Source organism: Camponotus vicinus, unplaced genomic scaffold (assembly GCF_025532165.1).
Source record: "Camponotus vicinus isolate PSW18456_S1 unplaced genomic scaffold, iyCamVici1.0 SCAF_12, whole genome shotgun sequence".
NCBI lineage: Eukaryota > Metazoa > Arthropoda > Insecta > Hymenoptera > Formicidae > Camponotus > Camponotus vicinus.
The window spans coordinates 7,891,981-7,910,848 of NW_028141948.1; the positions used below are offsets into that span (position 1 = coordinate 7,891,981).

General features: G+C 32.0%; 2 protein-coding genes across 2 annotated transcripts; both read right to left on the bottom strand.

Moving 5' to 3' along the window:
* Positions 1-2,258: 2,258 nt before the first annotated feature.
* On the bottom strand, positions 2,259-10,746 carry LOC145962566 (facilitated trehalose transporter Tret1-like). Its single transcript, XM_083083756.1, has 4 exons — positions 10,588-10,746; positions 9,509-9,780; positions 5,355-5,776; positions 2,259-5,077 (listed from the first exon to the last, which is right to left on the bottom strand). Exons 1-4 carry the CDS (start codon positions 10,616-10,618, stop codon positions 4,450-4,452), a joined length of 1,353 nt encoding a protein of 450 aa, XP_082939882.1. The 5' UTR covers positions 10,619-10,746; the 3' UTR covers positions 2,259-4,449.
* A 4,984-nt stretch (positions 10,747-15,730) lies between these two features.
* Positions 15,731-17,982, bottom strand: LOC145962443 (facilitated trehalose transporter Tret1-like). Its single transcript, XM_083083500.1, has 4 exons — positions 17,863-17,982; positions 16,933-17,103; positions 16,678-16,817; positions 15,731-16,416 (listed from the first exon to the last, which is right to left on the bottom strand). The coding sequence occupies exons 1-4, from the start codon at positions 17,980-17,982 to the stop codon at positions 15,759-15,761; spliced, it is 1,089 nt and encodes a 362-aa protein (XP_082939626.1). The 3' UTR covers positions 15,731-15,758.
* Between the last annotated feature and the right edge of the window lie 886 nt (positions 17,983-18,868).

Below are 18,868 nucleotides of genomic sequence, written 5' to 3' on the forward strand. Positions count from 1 at the left end.
ATTATTAGTGAAAACAATTAATAGAGTCATTGATGCAGCAGTTATAAGTTATTATAGCACTATAAATCAATAATATTTCACTGAAAGAATTAGCAATATTGACTATTTTAATCAGTAATATTAGATTATAATTTACCTACTTCGTATAAAATTAAAAATTTTATTTATATTTACATGCATATTTAACATGCATTTTAAATAGGTGATGATTTATTTTACTTAAATAGATAATGAACGGTTCATTTTCGTTTATTGGGCGAACATTTACTTGTCCGACTTATAAAATCGAATCAGAAATTAAATCGAAGTTATACATTTAATTTTATCTGTCGCCCTTTGCAAACTTTATATAACTCTCATAATTAAAATTCAAGTATGAGAAAAATAGCACATCGTAGCGGTAAATGAATGAACTAGCGATTACTGATTTTACAATGAAATTTAACTTCCACTGACTATAATTAGATATAAGATAAAATAACAAAAAATAAGCGTTTCTATTGAAAATCAATGAAATAGCGATTTTTAATGATCTTATTCATATATTTGTAAATAGAAATTAATCTAGTTTTCGTAATAATTATGTGTATATATATATATATATATATATGTGTGTGTGTGTGTGTGTGTGTGTGTGTGTGTGTGTGTGTGTGTGTGTGTGTATGTATGTATTTATAATTTGAAATTAATTTGTAATTAATTAAAAGGTATTTTTTATTTTGTCTTTAGAAACGTGAAAAATATGTTTCCTTAACTATGGTTTTAAAAATGTTTCTATAGAAACGTTTCTTATTAATGCTTTACGGTTAAAAAGCATTGGATACGTTTAGGAAACATTTATAAAACGAACGTGTGCTACCTGGGCTATTTCTGATTTAAGACAAATCTGTCTTGAAACAAATAGATTTGGATTAGGTTATATCTTCCGGAAGTGGTGCCCTCCCCCACCGTAGGGGAGGCGGAACCCACTGTATCTACGCATGCACTTTGCAAACTAAATTGAAGTTCATTCTACATCTAATCTCCAATTGAGAGTGCAGTTTATGCGGATTTGCCCAAAATAAATTCACGGGAACATTGAACTTATTTTGTAAATAACTTTGTAATAAACAACGAGCGACGGCTAAAACTTTTTGCACATTAATCAGGGACATATCCTTGACAACACATGTCAAGATCATCGAAATTGGTGAGGTCGTCGCTAATATGCAGTTTTACCTATACATTATTTAACATGTATTATATATTTAATATTATTCGAAGACGTTGATAATATATAAAGGCAGATTTTATATTGAATATAATTTATTTATATCAAGATTATTTGACATATTTTTAACTGCATTTATTATTACAATCTTAATAGAAGCAATAGGAGTCATTTTATACGTATGTAAAATTTAACATATGCGAAGTATTTTTTGTTATTTTATTTGATATTAGAAATTAAAACTGATATTATCGATTTAAACATTATATCATTAATATTCAAGACAGAATTAAAATATATATATTGATATCCCTCTATATACTATTAGGTAGTAAACTTTAACATATGCGAAGTATTTTTTGTTATTTTATTTGAAATTAGAAATTAAAATTGATATTATCGATTTAAACATTATATCATTAATATTCAAGACAGAATTAAAATATATATATTGATATCCCTCTATATACTATTAGGTAGTAAACTTAATTCCTGCCGCTCACACTACTAGAGGATGCCGGCTCCAACGCTGACGAGTTTCGACGGTGAAGTCGCATGTCTTTTGTAGTTTAGACTGAAAGTGATTCAGTCTTCATAGGTTAGATTTCTCAACGCCAAAGAGATTTTCCAATCGATTGAAAATAAACCATGATGAGCTGTTTTTGCGACATATGCTTCTTCACTACTTCGATCTTAAGAAAGCCGCAACTGAATCGCTTATTATCCGAAGTGTATGGTGATGAAACTCCATCGGATCATGTAGACTTTGGTTTGAACTTTCGAAACGGTGATTATGACGTGAGAGACAAACAACATCCCGGACAACCGAAAAAATTTGAAGATGTTGAGCTGCAAGAATTGCTCGATGAGAATTCAGATCAAACGCTTTTAGAGTTGTCAAAAGCGTTAAATGTTATTCCAATCAATTGTTTTTGTCTCCATTAATTTTGGAAACAAAAAACCGGCAGGAATTATGTTTACCATCCAATATAATTTTAAAAAATAATTAATGAATAATGAATTAATTTTTTTAGCTTTTTAATTTTTATTTTTATAATTTCAAAACGTTACAATATTTATGCGAATACTAAAATGAATATAAATGTCATTGAACTACTACTTTATATAATAGATCCTTCGTTAATAGTGTTACATCTAGCCATCTCTACGATTCCTTCCTTTCACGAAGTTGCGGCAAGGATCGTTCGATTAATGATAAGCAAAATCATTGATCAAATAGAGCCTCTCGCGCCTCATAATAATCTATATTTGTCATCTAATATCTATGAGTAATCACGAAAAAACACGCAAGAAATGCTAACAATGAAGCAACACCGATCCCTTTAACAAATAATTACCTGAAGATAAAAAATACAGGCAGGAAATATAATCAACAATAACTAGATAAATCTTACAAAAATTCGAAACCTTAGACACCTGAACAAATTTTGTGAATCTAAAATCTAATCGAAGGATAAGATACGTACCGGAAAAGTAAACCGAATCGGATATGGAAAGAGAAGATCTCAAAGTGCATCGGTCACTTCAGTCAGTCACTTCAGATCAGTCACTTCAGATCAGTTACTTCAGTCAGTCACTTCAGTCGGACACTTTAAATCAGTCAGTTCAATCGGTCACATCAGTATCATCAGTTCGTTATTGGTCTTTAACAATCCATCCAGTTTGTGTAATGCGGACACACACTTTCGGTTATCGAACAAGCGCCACAAGCGTCCCGTCATCCTCGATGCTGAAGGCCAGGAATCCACTGAGAGTCGCAACTCAATCACCACTAAAGTCTTTTATTGCAAAACTGTAAGTCAATCTGATTCTTAAATTATATTTTTTCCCTTTTCTTTGCTTGTAATTTTTATATTTTAAAATCTGACGTTGACTCTTAATGGAATCCTCCTTTTTCCCCTCCATCTTCAAACACACACTGACAATTAACTCATATTTCCAAGGAAAACCTAAAAATCATTGTAATCTCCAGTCGAGCATAAAGATAAAAATCGCATCACCCCTTAATCTGTTCGACTGACGACCTTCGTACTTATGTAACACCCGCGAGAAAACACACATACATCCACACTCACACACTCTCATTACACTTGATATTACTCTATTAATTATAAAATTATAATTATATCATTATCTTTTATGTTTAAATTTAATCAATTGCTTTTATGAATAAATTTAATTTTTTCTGATTAATTTTCTTTATTAATTAATTACCCTGCTCTCATTCCTAGTTGTTAAGGATCGCACTTAGTCCCGTCCCGCGTAAAAGGGATTAAATTCCTTTACAGAAAAGGGGACCACCGAACGAACATTCGAAACAGAGTAATAGCGACTCAAAGAGAGTCGTTTACCTGTTTTCGAGCCTTAAAGTTCGTTCGACCCGAGTCGCTTACCTCCTACTGCGACTTCAGGAAAATATCTGTGTTACGCCCTTCCTTTGACCCATCCTTCTCCGGGCCTGGACGTAACAATAGAAAATAAAAACTTTTAGTGAGAAAATATATAAATCGATGGATATTGAGGCAATAAATAAGAAAAAGTATTTGTAGACAAAAGGTCGAATTTTGATAATAAAAATTTCAAAATAGTATTTTAAAAAATAACATACATGTGAAGAGCGAGGAACAAAATATATGAAGATCAAAAATACTATTAAAATATGAAATTGAAAAGTTACAAACACATTTAATGATATAAATGATTAATCTAAATTCTTCTTCACAGTGTGGTGTAATATCATAGGATGATGATTCTATAATATATCGAAGAGTATGCATTCGAAACAATTAAAGTCCAAAAGTCATTTAAAAAATATTGAAATGCATTTACTCTATAAATATATATTAAAAACTGAAATCAACAAAAAAATATCTACTTAAATCAAAGTTATAATTGTCGCTTAGGAAATACAAAATATTATTATTCTATAAGAGCACAAAAAATAATTACACTGTAAAAGTTTTCGTAGGTATTGCTCGTATCTCTTTCGAAAGAGAAAAAAGAAATTCTTTTTGAACTCCTTTCTTTATTCAAATTATGACTCAGTTTTGATAATTTTTCAATTGTTATTCGGTATATATCCTATATATGATTTATCTTTTTAAACGCAATTAACGTGGCAAATCCGATATACGTTCGATTTCGAAATATACATTTTTAAATAAATCATTTAAGAATACTAATTATTCAAAAAAGATTAAAAAATATATTTTCCATTCTCACTGCTTCGATAAACCTTGCAATTTTTCTTGTATCTGCTCGAATGTCTTGCCTTTGGTTTCAGGTACATAAAAGAATGTGAATAAAGCACCAGCGAAACTGCACGTAGTGAATATCCAGAACGGTACATGTATGCCAGCAATATCGGCAATGATCAAATATGATTTTGTAATAACAGAACCCGTCAAACATATGACTGTTAAAACAATCGTGCCGCCAAGTACCTTCACATTTGTAGGAAATAGTTCGCTGAGCAAAGTGAACGGTAGCGAAGCCAGGCCCAAGGAATGCATGATCATGTATGTGATGATACCTGTAGCGGGCAACCAAGTAATATCTTTGGTATTTATATGATTGTATTGCAGATTGAAATACGCCGCAACCATAGCGGTCGAGCATGCTGTACCAATGCAGGAAATTATCAGCAGTGACTTTCTACCGCTGTGATCAGTGATGAACATACAGATGATCGTAAATATCAGTTGCACACCGCCCAATATCATAGTAAAATATTTGCCCTCCAGATTAACATTCATCTGGTCGAAGATTATTTGAGCATACGACAGCATTGGTTGAAAGCCGCTCATTTGCTGAATTATGCCCACGCACAATATTGTTATTAGAGCTCTGTAAAATCAAGTTTATTGATCAAATTTGGCTGAAATAATAGCTCTGCTATTCTATCGTTGTAATTTCAACTTACTATGAGATCAAAAATCAAGCGAATAGAAAATATTTTCGAAAATTATTATACAAAAATATAGTTATTCTACATAGAAAAAAAAATAGATTTGTACAAAATTACACATTACTTGCAAGATTAATTGTAAGAGAAAAGATATTTTCAAACATTTTTTATTCGATTTATTAATGATCATGTGTGACGATAAATTTGATATCTCACCTGCGATTTCCTGGCACGCATAAAAGTTCTCGAAAACCAGTTTGATCTAAATTGGCTTTCACGAACTGTTCGATTTCATATGCCTCATTGTAAACGTCCTTTTTGCCTCTTAATTGAATGAGAGAGTTTATGGCTTCCTGTTTGGCATTATGCTGCATCAAATAATATGGAGACTCCGGTAGCCAGATGAAAACAAGCATAAATAAACACGGTGCAATCAAAGACACGAAGGTGAGATTTTGTATAGATACAAATGGGCCTATCACAAACTCCAGTAAAATGCCGATTCGCATAGCGACTGTTAACATGGATGTTAAATTACCGCGGATGTGTGCTGGTGAAATTTCGCCCAAATACATCGGCGTGGCTGTATAAGCGATGCCTGTAGCCAAACCGGATATAAACCTTGATACGTACAGCTCCTATAAAGCAAAGAAAAAAATAAGAACTTAAAGAGATTGATCGCGCCAAATTGATTACACGTGAGCAGGATAAGGTGGTTAGATAATGCGTCAATTTACAATCATTTGAATAAAATATCTATAATATTATATATACATACATACATACATGTATATATATATATATATATATATATATATATATATATATATATATATATATACAGGGTGGACCATTTTAACCTTTAATGGAGAATAACTCGAAAACCAAGCCCGGGAGAGAAAAATGTTTCAGACAAAAGTTGTTTGGTTTCGAGGGAGCCATAAGATGGTATCATTGGTTTGACCTTGAAGAGTTATTTGAAGGTCACATGAAGGTCACCTTCAATTTCTTAAATGGAACCTACTATTTGTCATTGCATATTCTTGTAGCTTATCTCGAGAGCTTTCCAAAACACTATAATTAAGTACCTTTTCGTTAAGTACTTTTTGAGTTATGAGGCTTGAAATAATTCATTTTTCGATTATCTTACCTTAATACTTTTACGTACAAAATAATGAGAGGAATCAACTGGTGTAAAGAAAACACATAGTTGTTTTGAAGAAAAAATATGTAATTTGCAATTAACAATTCCATATTTTTTCTTAAAAACAACTATGTGTTTTCTTTACACCAATTGATTCCTCTCATTATTTTGTACATAAAAGTATTAAGGTAAGATAATAGAAAAATGAATATTTTACAAGATATTTTACGGTTTATGTAAAATTAAGAAATTATTTCAAGCCTCATAACTCAAAAAGTACTTAATGAAAAGGTACTTAATTATAGTGTTTTGGAAAGCTCTCGAGATAAGCTACAAGAATATGTAATGACAAATAGTAGGTTCCATTTAAGAAATTGAAGGTGACCTTCATGTGAACTTCAAATAACTCTTCAAGGTCAAACTAATGATACCATCTTATGGCCCCCTCGAAACCAAACAACTTTTGTCTGAAACATTTTTCTCTAAAATGCTTTATTTCCGAAATAATTGCGTGCGTTAATTAAAATGGCTCTGTGTATATATACAGGGTGTCATGAAAGTGAGCATGACTTTAAAAAATGAAGGTAGATTGGCTCAAAATTAGAAGAAAAGTCTTGTACAGTTATGCAATATTCACAATAATTAACGAGAAATAAATTAAAGAAAATCGGCCAATGCGTGTGGCTAGAAGTGCGTGGCGGTGAAGGCGGTCTCACTGTAACATAATGGCGGCGCGCGGCGAAACGGTTATTGGGGAGGGGAGAAGCGATGAGTGTGTAGGCGCGCGGCGAAGGCTCTTCCCCTCTCCAATCACTGCTTCGCCGCGCGCCGCCATTATGTTACAATGAGACCGCCTTCACCGCCACCAGTGTTGGGTAATATCTAGATACATGTATCTAGATACAGTATCTAGATACATTTTGTGTATCTTGCCTGTATCTGAGATATATTCAAATTGAAGTATCTGTATCTGTATCTAGATATAAAACATAGTATCTGAACTGCTTTCCAGATACATTTTTAGAATCATTTTCATGTATTTTTGTCTGTGTTGAAATGGCTAAACTTGATATCGGAAGCAGGGATTTTTCCAAAAACAACCCTGGATCACGAATATTGCAAAAATTTGCTTATTACAGAAGCAAAAAAATGTGCGAATTTAAAAAATGAAACCAAAATACTTTCTGATAACTCAGCATCTTCCGTAGAAGATGATCAATTCTTTAAATTTTTAAAAGATCAAGATCACATAGAAACAACAACGGATAGTGCTCTCAGTATGGAGATGCTTTCTTACTTATCCGAAACAAAAAGATATTATATCAATAACACGTTTTCCTAAAGTAAAACACTTGTTTTTAAAGTTTAATACAATTATACCATCATCAGCACTAGTTGAGCGGTTATTTAGTACTGGTCAAATTTTAATACCACGGCGAAATAGATTAAGTGACGATTATTTATGTATAAGACTAATACTAATAAATAAAGCAAAAATGTCTATTGTTTCTATGTGATTTTGATTCTTGATCTTTTAAAACAATAAAGTAGAAATGTAATGCAAAGAAATGTAAATTCTTTTTACATTGTTTCATCTGTATCCGTAATAATTTACACTTAAATTCTTTACTATCTCTTTTTCTTGTTTTCAAGTTTTTTTAATTTTTAATAGAAGGGAAATTACACATTTGATAAAAACCAAAAATACCTCGCTATCGACTACGACACACATTAATTCAAATAATTTGCTCGAGTCATTCTCGCTGCGGCTTGTATAAAAAATCATAGAAATGTAAACAAAATATAAAATAAAAAAAATAAAAGATATATTGAGTAGTTTCTTTGTGCATATTACGATAAAATATTATTTAAAAGTATCTTATTTGTATCTGAGATACTTTTAAAGTATCTGAGTATCTGTATCTATATACATTATTTTACATGTATCTGTATCTGTATCGAGATACATTTTAAATGTATTTTACCCATCTCTGACCGCCACGCACTTCTAGCCACGCGCATTGGCCGATTTTCTTTAATTTATTTCTCGTTAATTATTGCGAATATTGCATAACTGTACAAGACTTTTCTTCTAATTTTGAGCCAACCTACCTTAATTTTTAAAGTCATGCTTACTTTCATGACACCCTGTATATATATATATATATATATATATATATATATATATATATATATATATATGTATATATATATATATATACACAAGGTGATTCAATTTAATCTTAACAGGCAAATATTTTGAAAAATATGCGAGATACGAAAAAATGTTTCAGACAAAAGTTATATGGTTTTAAAGGAGACATAAGATAAGGTGTCACTAATTTGACCTTAAATAGTTACTTGAAGGTCACGTGAAGGTCACCTTCAATTTTTTAAACAGAATTTCCTATTTTTTATTACTTATTCTTGTAGCTTATCTCGAGAGCTTTCCAAAACACTATAATAAAGTATTTCTTCATTGAGTACTTTCCTAGTTATGAGGCTTGAAATCGTTTCTTAATTTTATATAAACCGTAAAATATCTTGTAAAATATTCATTTTTCGATTAACTCATCTTAATACTTTTATGTACAAAATAATGAGAGGAATAAATTGGCGTAAAGAAAACACGTAGTTATTTTTAAGAAAAAATATGTAATTGTTAATTGCAAATTACATTTTTTCTTTTCGAAACATATATATATATATATATATATATATATATATGTATATAATAATAGATGCAAAATAAATTTTTTCTTTATTGTTTTAGATATCAACGAATGATTATTTTATAACAATTTAGTGATATAATATTTTTAGGTGAACACTCCCGTTTCAATATGTTCATGGAATAGAAATCACTTGTATTAAATTCATTTAAGAAAATTTGATATGGTGAGGAGGAAGAAACTATAGCTTTTATAGGTAAATCTTATTACTCCTACTTATAAGATCTATCTAGACTGGAAATTTGTTTGTATAGATTTGAGTGGAATAGAATTTAAAATTTAATCTAGTATCGATGTGTATGTATATTGTGTGTAACATTAAAACAATTTCAAGGAAAGCAAGGATAAGTATCATTACATTGATAAGCGTCACAAATATGTGCATTTTCTAGGCAAACTTAAAACAATAATGACTGAAACTGTAATCAAAATTTCGCTAATTAATAATTTTTAATCTCAAGATAGAAATACAATATTTTTTCTAGGACACTTACTTTCGAAGATGTTGCAAAAGCTATCATCAACCAGCTGATTATCGAAGGCACGGCAGTAAATAACATGGTATTTTTTCTACCGAAGATATTCACAATGACTGCACAAATAATGGCACCCGCAGTTGAACCGAATGTAAGTAAAGATGCCACCCAAGAGGCTTCTTTCGGAGTCAGATGCATAGGATATTTTTCATCTTTCCCTTGCATCAATACAGGCAAACATGGCGACGTCCAACCAAAAAATTGGCCAACCGACAGCATGCCCAGATTGCCTTCCAGATAAAATAACATTTCGAATAGGCTTTGAGAATCTTTTTCTTTTTAACTGACATTAATAATGTCAATTTTATAGAAGAAAATATTCTTCTATGTAAAATTGATTTATATATTATTAAATATTTTTTAATTATAATTTCTTTAAATTTTGATGTAATTTTGTATGTATTTACAAACACATAATTTAAAAAAATAATGTAATTAAAGTTGCAGATAGATATTCTAAATAAATAATTTATTATTTAAATTGCAGATGGGGATTCTAAATAAATAATTTATTATTTAAATTTATATATTCCGTTATGGAATATATATAATAAGCATACATGTAATAACTTAATATAATTAGGATAACAAACAAAATGCATAAAATATATAATAATTAAATATAAGTTTTGTTATAAAATTATAAAAGAATAAATATTTATTAAAAGAACTGGAAAAATATAAATTAAATTAAATATACATGTAATATCATAGTCATATTACATATACATAGCATCAAATCTTATATGGATTTGAAACAAAGCAACAGAAACTAATGGTTGCAGAATCACTGAATATTATTGACATTAAAATCTATATAAAAATATTTAATTTTACGTTCACGTGACAATGACAGCTACATATAATACATATCCAGCTTCAAGCATAGTTACTTAAGAAAGTTTAATAAGAAAGGAATTTAAATTATTGCAAACACTTATGTGTAATTATAAATTTAAAGTAATAATGTATGAATATGTAACCGAAATATTTTATTTCTCCATGTTTATCTCAATGAATGCATGTACATTACGTACCCGCTATGGCAGCAAGATATAGCTTCTTCATCTTTACAATACAATCCCCAGATAGCACATATTCGTTTCACAAATGTTGCTTCAAAACGTTTCATAACCGACTCTTGAAAATGTTTCTAATTGGTCAAATTGTCCACTTGAAACACGTTAAGAGATACGTTTCTCCTGATAAAAAACGTTTCAAAATACGTTTAAAATACGTTTAAAATACTTTTAAAATACGTTTTTTCTTTTATTCTTTAAACATTTATTTTCTCATGGAATTAATAAAATAATGCATTCATACACACTCTCTAAAAGCGAATCAATATATTATCAGTGAAAACAATAAATAGAGTCATTGATACAGCAGTTATGAGTTATTATAGCACTGTAAATCAATAATATTTCGCTGAAAGAATTAGTAATATTGACTGTTTTAATCAGTGATATTAGATTATAATTTACCTACTTCGTATAAAATTAAAAATATTATTTATATTTACGTGCATATTGAATATGCATCTTAAATAGATGATGATTTATTTCATCTAAACAGATAATGAACGGATCATTTTGTTTTATTGGCCGGACATTTACTTGTCCGACTGATAAAATCGATTAATATCTATAGCTCCTCTATTAAAGTATCAGAAATTAAATCGAAGTTATACTTTTAATTTTATCTGTCGCCCTTTGCAAGCTTTATATAATTTTCATGACTAAAACTTAAGTACGAGAAAAATAGCGCATCGGAACAGTAAATAAATGAACTAGCAATTACTGATTTTACAGTGAAATTTAACTTTCACTAGTTATAATTAGATATAAGATAAAGAAACAAAAAGTAAACGTTTCAACTGAAGATCAATGAAATACTGATTCTTAGTGATTCTTAGATATCTTATTCATATATTTATAAATATATATTATTATAGTTTCCGTAATGATTATGTATATATATATATATATATTGTTACGCGCCCGAGTTGTTACGGCCCTGCCGTTGTCCGGATCTCGTAGCCAAGAAGAATGTTTACAAACAACGATGGTCAGCTGAGTCGGAAGTTAGCTGTCAAGCTGTCCGGACGTGTTTTATATACGAGCCGTTATTTTGTGATTTCTCTTGTGTACATTAATTATTTGTGTGTTCTGTGTTCCTGATTAAAGCTTCTGTGTTCTCTAAAAGTGTCTTGTTATTACTCGCGGTCCGTGAGTGTCGGTAATCCGCTAATTCGCGCTTCGATATATCTCGAAGTCCTCGCCCCGGGCGTAACAATATATATATATATATATATATATATATATATATATATATATATATATATATATGGTAATTATGCATAAAAAGGGCCCACCTTCGCACAAATGTGTTATTGACATGTGTTGTGAAGATGTTATCCCTGATTAACATTATGAAGGTTTTAGCCGACAGTCGTTCTTTATTCAAAAGTTATTAACAAATAAATGTGAGAAATATTGACATAAAGATTCTACTTTATTTGTTCACCGATTTGCTTTATTTTTAAATATGTTATAGGGGAGATCTTCCCGAGTAATTTCGTATATATATATATATATATATATATATATATATATATATATATATATATATATATATATAAGGGTCGAACTCAAATAGTTTTGGAGATATAGGGTGAAAAAGGATAAAAATAATAAATACAAAAATAAGGTAAACCTTCGGAAAACCCACCTATATGAAATAATGGGTAATAATACCTAATTCCTACGTATTTTTACCTCCTGAACACGAATATGAAATTTAAAAATGGCGGTCGAACTCGAAGAAAAACGCAAAAAAGGTAAATTAAAGGTAAATAAAAAAGGTAAACAGTTTAAGTTTATATAAAATTTAATACAATTTAATACAATTAAAAAATATCGCAAATGTATGTGTACACACACACACACGCGCACGCACACACGCACACACACACACGGGGGGGGGGTGCAAGGGGGGCCTTCGGCCCCCCTCCCGCGACCGCCCCACCAGTGGGACGCATTGCGAAGAGTTCAATCACAATGGATATATGCTGTAAGTTGTAAAGCGAGGTCCACCTTGCCTACCGGCGGGGTGGTTGCGGGAGGGGGACCTTGCAACCCCCCTCGCGCGCGCGTGTGTGTGTGTGTACACATACATTTGTGATATTTTTAAATTGTATTAAATTGTATTAAATTCTTTATAAATTTAAATTGTTTACCTTTTTTTTTATTTACCTTTAATTTACCTTTTTTTGCGTTTTTCTTCAACTTGCGAGTTCGACTGCCATTTTTAAGTTTCATATTCGTGTTCAAGAGGTAAAAATACGTAGGAATTGGGTATTCTTATCCATTATTTCATAAAGGTGGGTTTTCCGAAGGTTTACCTTATTTTTGTATTTATTATTTTTATCCTTTTTCAGCCTATATCTCCAAAGCTATCTGAGTCCGACCTTTATATACATATATACGAAATAACTCGGGAAGATCTCCCCTATAACATATTTAAAAATAAAACAAATCGGAGAGGAGGCCCCTTTTATGCATAAATACTTTAATAACTTTTGAATAAAGAACGACCGCCGGCTAAAACCTTCAGAATGTTAATTAGAGATATGACCTTGACAACATATGTCAATGACACATTTGTGCGAGAGTGGGCCTTTTTTATGCATAATTACCATATATATATATATATATATATATATATATATATTTATGTATGTATTTATATATGTATATATAATTTGAAATTAATTGAAAATAAATTTTTATTTTGTCTATAGAAACGTGAAAAATATGTTTCCTTAACTATGGTTTTAAAAATGTTTCTATAGAAACGTTTCTTATTAATACTTAACGGTTAAAAAACATTAGATACGTTTAGGAAACGTTTATAAAACGAACGTGTGCTACCTGGGCTATTTCTGATTTAAGACAAATCTGTCTTAAAACAAATAGATTTGGATTAGGTTATATCTTCCGGAAGTGGTGCCCCCCCTCCGAAGGGGAGGCGGAACCCACTGTATCTACGCATGCACTTTGCAAACTAAATTGAAGTTCATTCTACATCTAATCTCCAATTGAGAGTGCAGTTTATGCGGATTTGCCCAAAATAAATTCACGGAAACATTGAACTTATTTTGTAAATAACTTTGTAATAAACAACGAGCGACGGCTAAAACTTTTTGCACATTAATCAGGGACATGTCCTTGACAACATATGTCAAGGTCATCGAAATTGGTGAGGTCGTCGCTAAATATGCAGTTTTACCCATACATTATTTAACATGTATTATATATTTAATATTATTCGAAGACGTAGTATATAAAGGCAGATTTTATATTTAATATAATTTAATTATATCAAAATTATTTGACATATTTTTAACTGCCTTTAGTATTACAATCTTAACAGAAGCAATAGGAGTTATATTATACATAAGTATTATACATATATATATTATATACATATATTATACAAAATTTAACGTATAAAAAATGTTTTTTGCTATTTTATTTGATATTATAAATTAAAACTGATATTATCGATTTAAACATTATATTATTAATATTCGAGACAGAATTAAAATATGTATATGCTAATGTCCCTCTATATAATAAAAATTGAATAAATAATTAATTAATAATGAATTAATTTTTTTAATTTTTTAATTTTTATTTTTAAAATTTTAAAACGTTACAATATTTATGCGAATACTAAAATAAATATAAATGTCATTAAACTACTACTTTATATAATAGATCCTTCGTTAATAGAAAATAAAGCTTTTAGTGAGAAAATATGAAATCGATGAATATTGAGGCAATAAATAAGAAAATGGATTTGTAAACGAAAAGTCGAATTTTGATAATAAAAATTTCAAATTAGTATTTTAAGAAATAACATACATATGAAGAGAGAATAAAATATATGAAGATCAGAAATACTTAATTAAAATATTGAAAAGTTACATACACATTTAATGATATAATTGTGATTAATCTAAATTCTTCCTTACAGTGTGGTATAATATCACAAGATGATGATTCTATAATATGTCGAAGAGTATGCATTGGAAACAATTAAAGTCCAAAATTCATTTAAAAAATGTTGCAATGTACCTACTCTATAAATATATATTAAAAACTGAAATCAACAAAAAAACTTAAATTCAATCAGTTATAATTGTCGCTTAGGAAATACAAAATATTATTATTATATAAGAACACAAAAAATTATTACGCTGTAAAAGTTTTTGTAGCTATTGCTCGCATCTCTCTCGAAAGAGAAACAAGAAATTATTTTTTGGCTCCCATTTTTATTCAGAATATGAATCAGTTTTGATAATTTTCCAATTGTTATTCGGAATATATCCTATTTATGACTGTTTGATAATTGCTTATCAAATAATCGGCGGCAGGTTGGTAACCGAACGCGGCTCGCACCGACTCTTCGGACGCGCGTGGCGAGACGGCCAAAGTGAGGGGACAAGCGCACACACACAAATGGCCGGTGAAACAGTCGATCTAGTTTTAGAGAGTAGATAGCAAAATGAGCGGTTTGATTGTTCACGTTGAGCAGTGCTGATGAGCCCGTCGATGTATGCAACGTTCAAACATCACACTTCCGTTATAACGAGCAATATGAATTCTAGATGCCGGGAGCTAGGATGAGCACGTGGCACGCGCGAGGAACAGCTCTCGTGCTGTGAGGCGCATTCTTGTAGTGAGCAGATAACATGAGATTCCGACACCGATGAGCAAAGGAAAGCGTGCTAACATAAGCAAGTGCAGAGCAGAAAACACAGAAAGCAGTTAGCAAAGTTGACTGAATGAGAATGATAAGGGAGCAACACAATTCACATGCACACGGACAACGTGTAGAGAGCGACAGCGGGGAGCTTCCGGAAAAGAAGCCCCACTTTTGGGCCCGTACAGAGTCACGTGATGTGCAAGCTCGAGAGGTGGCGCCGCCAGGCGGGCGTTGCGTGCTACGCGGCTAGCAACAGCGCGCCCGATTCTAAATTGCCCTAATGATGCCCGAATGATTCGCGAACAATGACTTATCTTTTTAAACGCAATTAACGTGGTGAATCCGATATAAGTTTGATTTCGAAAAATATATTTTTCAATAAATTATTTAAGAATACTATTCATTCAAAAAAGATCGAAAAATATAACTTCGATTATCATTGCTTCGATAAACCTTGCAATTTTTTTTGTATCTGCTCTAATGTCTTGCCTTTGGTTTCAGGTACATAAAAGAATATGAATAAAGCACCAGCGAAACTACACGCAGTGAATATCCAAAACGGTATATGTATACCAGCAATATCGGCAATCATCAAATATGATGTTGTCACCACAAAAGATGTCAAATTTATTGCTATTAAAACAATCGTGCTGCCAAGTGCCTTCATATTTGTAAGAAATATTTCGCTGAGCAAAGTGAACGGTAGCGAAGCCAGGCCCAAGGAATACATGATTGTGTATATGATGACACCTGTAACGGGCAACCAAGTAATATCGTTGGTATTTATATGATTGTATTGCAGATTGAAATACGTCGCAACCATAGCGGTCGAGCTTGCTGTACCAATGCAGGAGATTATCAGCAGCGACCTTCTACCGCTGTGATCAGTGATGAACATACAGATGATCGTAAATATCAGTTGTACGACGCCCAATATCATGGTCAAGTACTTGCCTTCCAGAGAAGCATTCATCTGATCGAAGATCATTTGAGCATACTTCATCATTGCTTGAGAGCCGCTCATTTGCTGAGTTATGCCCACGCACAATATTGTTATTAGAACTCTGTTGAAAGACTTTGACAAAATCAAGTTTATTGATCAAACGTGGCTGAAATAATACCTCTGTTGTTCTGTATCATCGTAACAATTTCAAATTATTATGAGGTCAAAAATCGAATAGAAAATATTTAAGAAAATTCTTATACAATAATATAATTATTTTACATAGAGAAAAGAATGGATTTGTACAAAATTACGTTACTTACAAAATTAATTGTAGGAATGATATTTTCGAAAATTTTTATCGATTCATTAAGGATCAAGTGTGACGATAAATGGAAATCTGATATCTCACCTGCGATTTCTTGGCACGCATAAAAGTTTTCGAAAACCAGTTTGATCATCTAAATTGACTATCACGAACCGCTCGATATTACATGCTTCATTGTAAACGTCCTCTTTGCCTCTCAATTGAATGAGAGAGTTCATGGTTTTCTGTTTGGCGTTACGACGTATCAAATAGTATGGAGACTCCGGTAGCCAGATGAAAACAAGCATAAATAAACACGGTGCAATCAAAGACACGAAGAGAGAGATTTTGTATAGATACAAATGGGCCTATCACAAACTCCAGTAAAATGCCGATTCGCGCAGCGACTGTTAACATGGATGTTAAATTACCGCGAATGTGTGCTGGTGAAATTTCGCCCAAATACATCGGCGTGGCTGTATATGTGATGCCTGTAGCCAAACCGGATATAAACCTTGATACGTACAGCTCCTACAAAGCAAAGAGAAAAAATAGGAACTTAAAGAGATTGATGGCGCCAAATTGATTCGCATTTTGAAAGTAGGTGTTATAGCCGGTTCTAACGCAGGGATCTCAGGGGGTTGAGATGCGAGGGGATCTCAGCGGCGCGGGGGAATGACGTCACGCAGGATGGAGGGGGTTTTCGGCGGCGCGGGGGAATGACGTCACGCGGGACGGAGGGGATTTCGTAGTCGCGGGGGCTGCGGGGCGGGGCGGGGGACGCTTGTGTTGGATGTTTTATGACAAGTATAAACAATCATAAACCGATGTTCGGCTTCTTTGTACCCTTGCTGCGCGTGTGAGAGAGAACGATAATATCGCGTGCGAAAAGAATGCATACGAGAGAGAACGATAGCGAGATTTATAATTAATGCGAGAGCACGCAAAGGATTGGAGCGCAAGGGAAAGGCGTGTAAATAATTGCAATTTTTTTTTTGTTACAATTAAAAATATATATAATTTATTTAAATGTGTGTATGAGTATTAAAAATTGTGTGTGTGTGTGTGTGTGTACTTAATATTAAAATTATATAAAATTTAAAAATTAATAAAGTATAGGAAAAAAAAAAATGATGAATATAAAATAATGTGGACGGTGCGCCGGGCTGTAAGGGAAAGGCAGCTCCTGAAACAGGAAAAACGCTACATTAATTTTATCTTAATTTAAAAAAAAAAAAACTAATTTAATCTTAATAATTAATAACAAAAATTTTAAAAAGAAATATGTACCTTAGCCCCCTGGAACTGCAAAGCCGTACCAGTATTCCTGTAACCGTCTTCCTCTTTCCTCTTCCATTCTTCTTTGCCATTGCCGCATTCTTTCCTCTTCCAGAATTCTTTCCTCTTCATATCTTATAATCGATAGTTCGCATATTTCATCAAATAGGGACTCCATCCCGAAGAGCAGCCGCAGGTTAAAGATGTCAAGATATTTCCATGATCCATTTACATCGTTATCTTGGCGACTCTCCGGGGTGTCACGTCGCGCATTCCTCCGCGAGATCATGTCGCGCATTTCACCGCTCCGCCCGCACGCTGCGTCGATGCTCTATGTTGATGAACCCGGGAATTTCGACATCATCGCGGTACTATAAAATAATATATTAAAATAATATATTAAAAATACACATACACATACGCACAATTTTTTTTTCACAAAAACACTACCTACCTTCCAGACGAATGCCACTTTTAATATTACAAAAAATAAGAGGTCTATGAAACTCCTCTTCCAAAACGAAAAATTAAAAATACAATCCATTTTATGCAGTGTAAGAAATAATCGCACACACGGAAAAAGAAATACCACGGTTAAACTCGCTGACGCTCTCCTCTCGGACAATACACGACTGAGATTGAAATCGAATGTTACTCTCCGCTGTAGGAATTATAAAGGTCTCAAAACTGGAAGGGTTACACTAGTGTACGAATATTTTTTACACCCACTGTATATATTAACCATTAGTGATCCTTTCATGGTCTTTTTCTACGCTCGGTATAAACAATATGAACAGTATTCCTATGAAGAGAAATGAATCTTGGAACCTTCCTTCTTTTTATGTTTTCTGTTTATGATACCGATGTTCGACTGCTTTGCACCCTTGCCGCGCGTGTGAGAGAGAACGATAAGAGTGCGAAAAGAACGCATACGAGAGAGAACGATAGCGAGACTTATAATTAATGCGAGAGCACGCAAAGGATTGGAGCGCAAGGGAAAGGCGTGTAAATAATTGCA

Excerpts from the sequence above, each read along its gene's own strand:
- LOC145962566 (XM_083083756.1), bottom strand. The coding sequence starts at position 10,618 with ATGAAGAAGCTATATCTTGCTGCCATAGCGG. Across the intron at positions 9,781-10,587 it reads ATATCTTGCTGCCATAGCGG|GCAATCTGGGCATGCTGTCG; the intron begins GTACGTAATGTA and ends TTTATCTGGAAG. Across the intron at positions 5,078-5,354 it reads TGCGTGCCAGGAAATCGCAG|AGCTCTAATAACAATATTGT; the intron begins GTGAGATATCAA and ends TTGATTTTACAG.
- LOC145962443 (XM_083083500.1), bottom strand. The coding sequence starts at position 17,982 with ATGAAGAGGAAAGAATTCTGGAAGAGGAAAGAATGCGGCAATGGCAAA. Across the intron at positions 16,818-16,932 it reads AGTTTGTGATAGGCCCATTT|AAAACCATGAACTCTCTCAT; the intron begins GTATCTATACAA and ends AACGCCAAACAG. Across the intron at positions 16,417-16,677 it reads TGCGTGCCAAGAAATCGCAG|AAACTTGATTTTGTCAAAGT; the intron begins GTGAGATATCAG and ends CGTTTGATCAAT.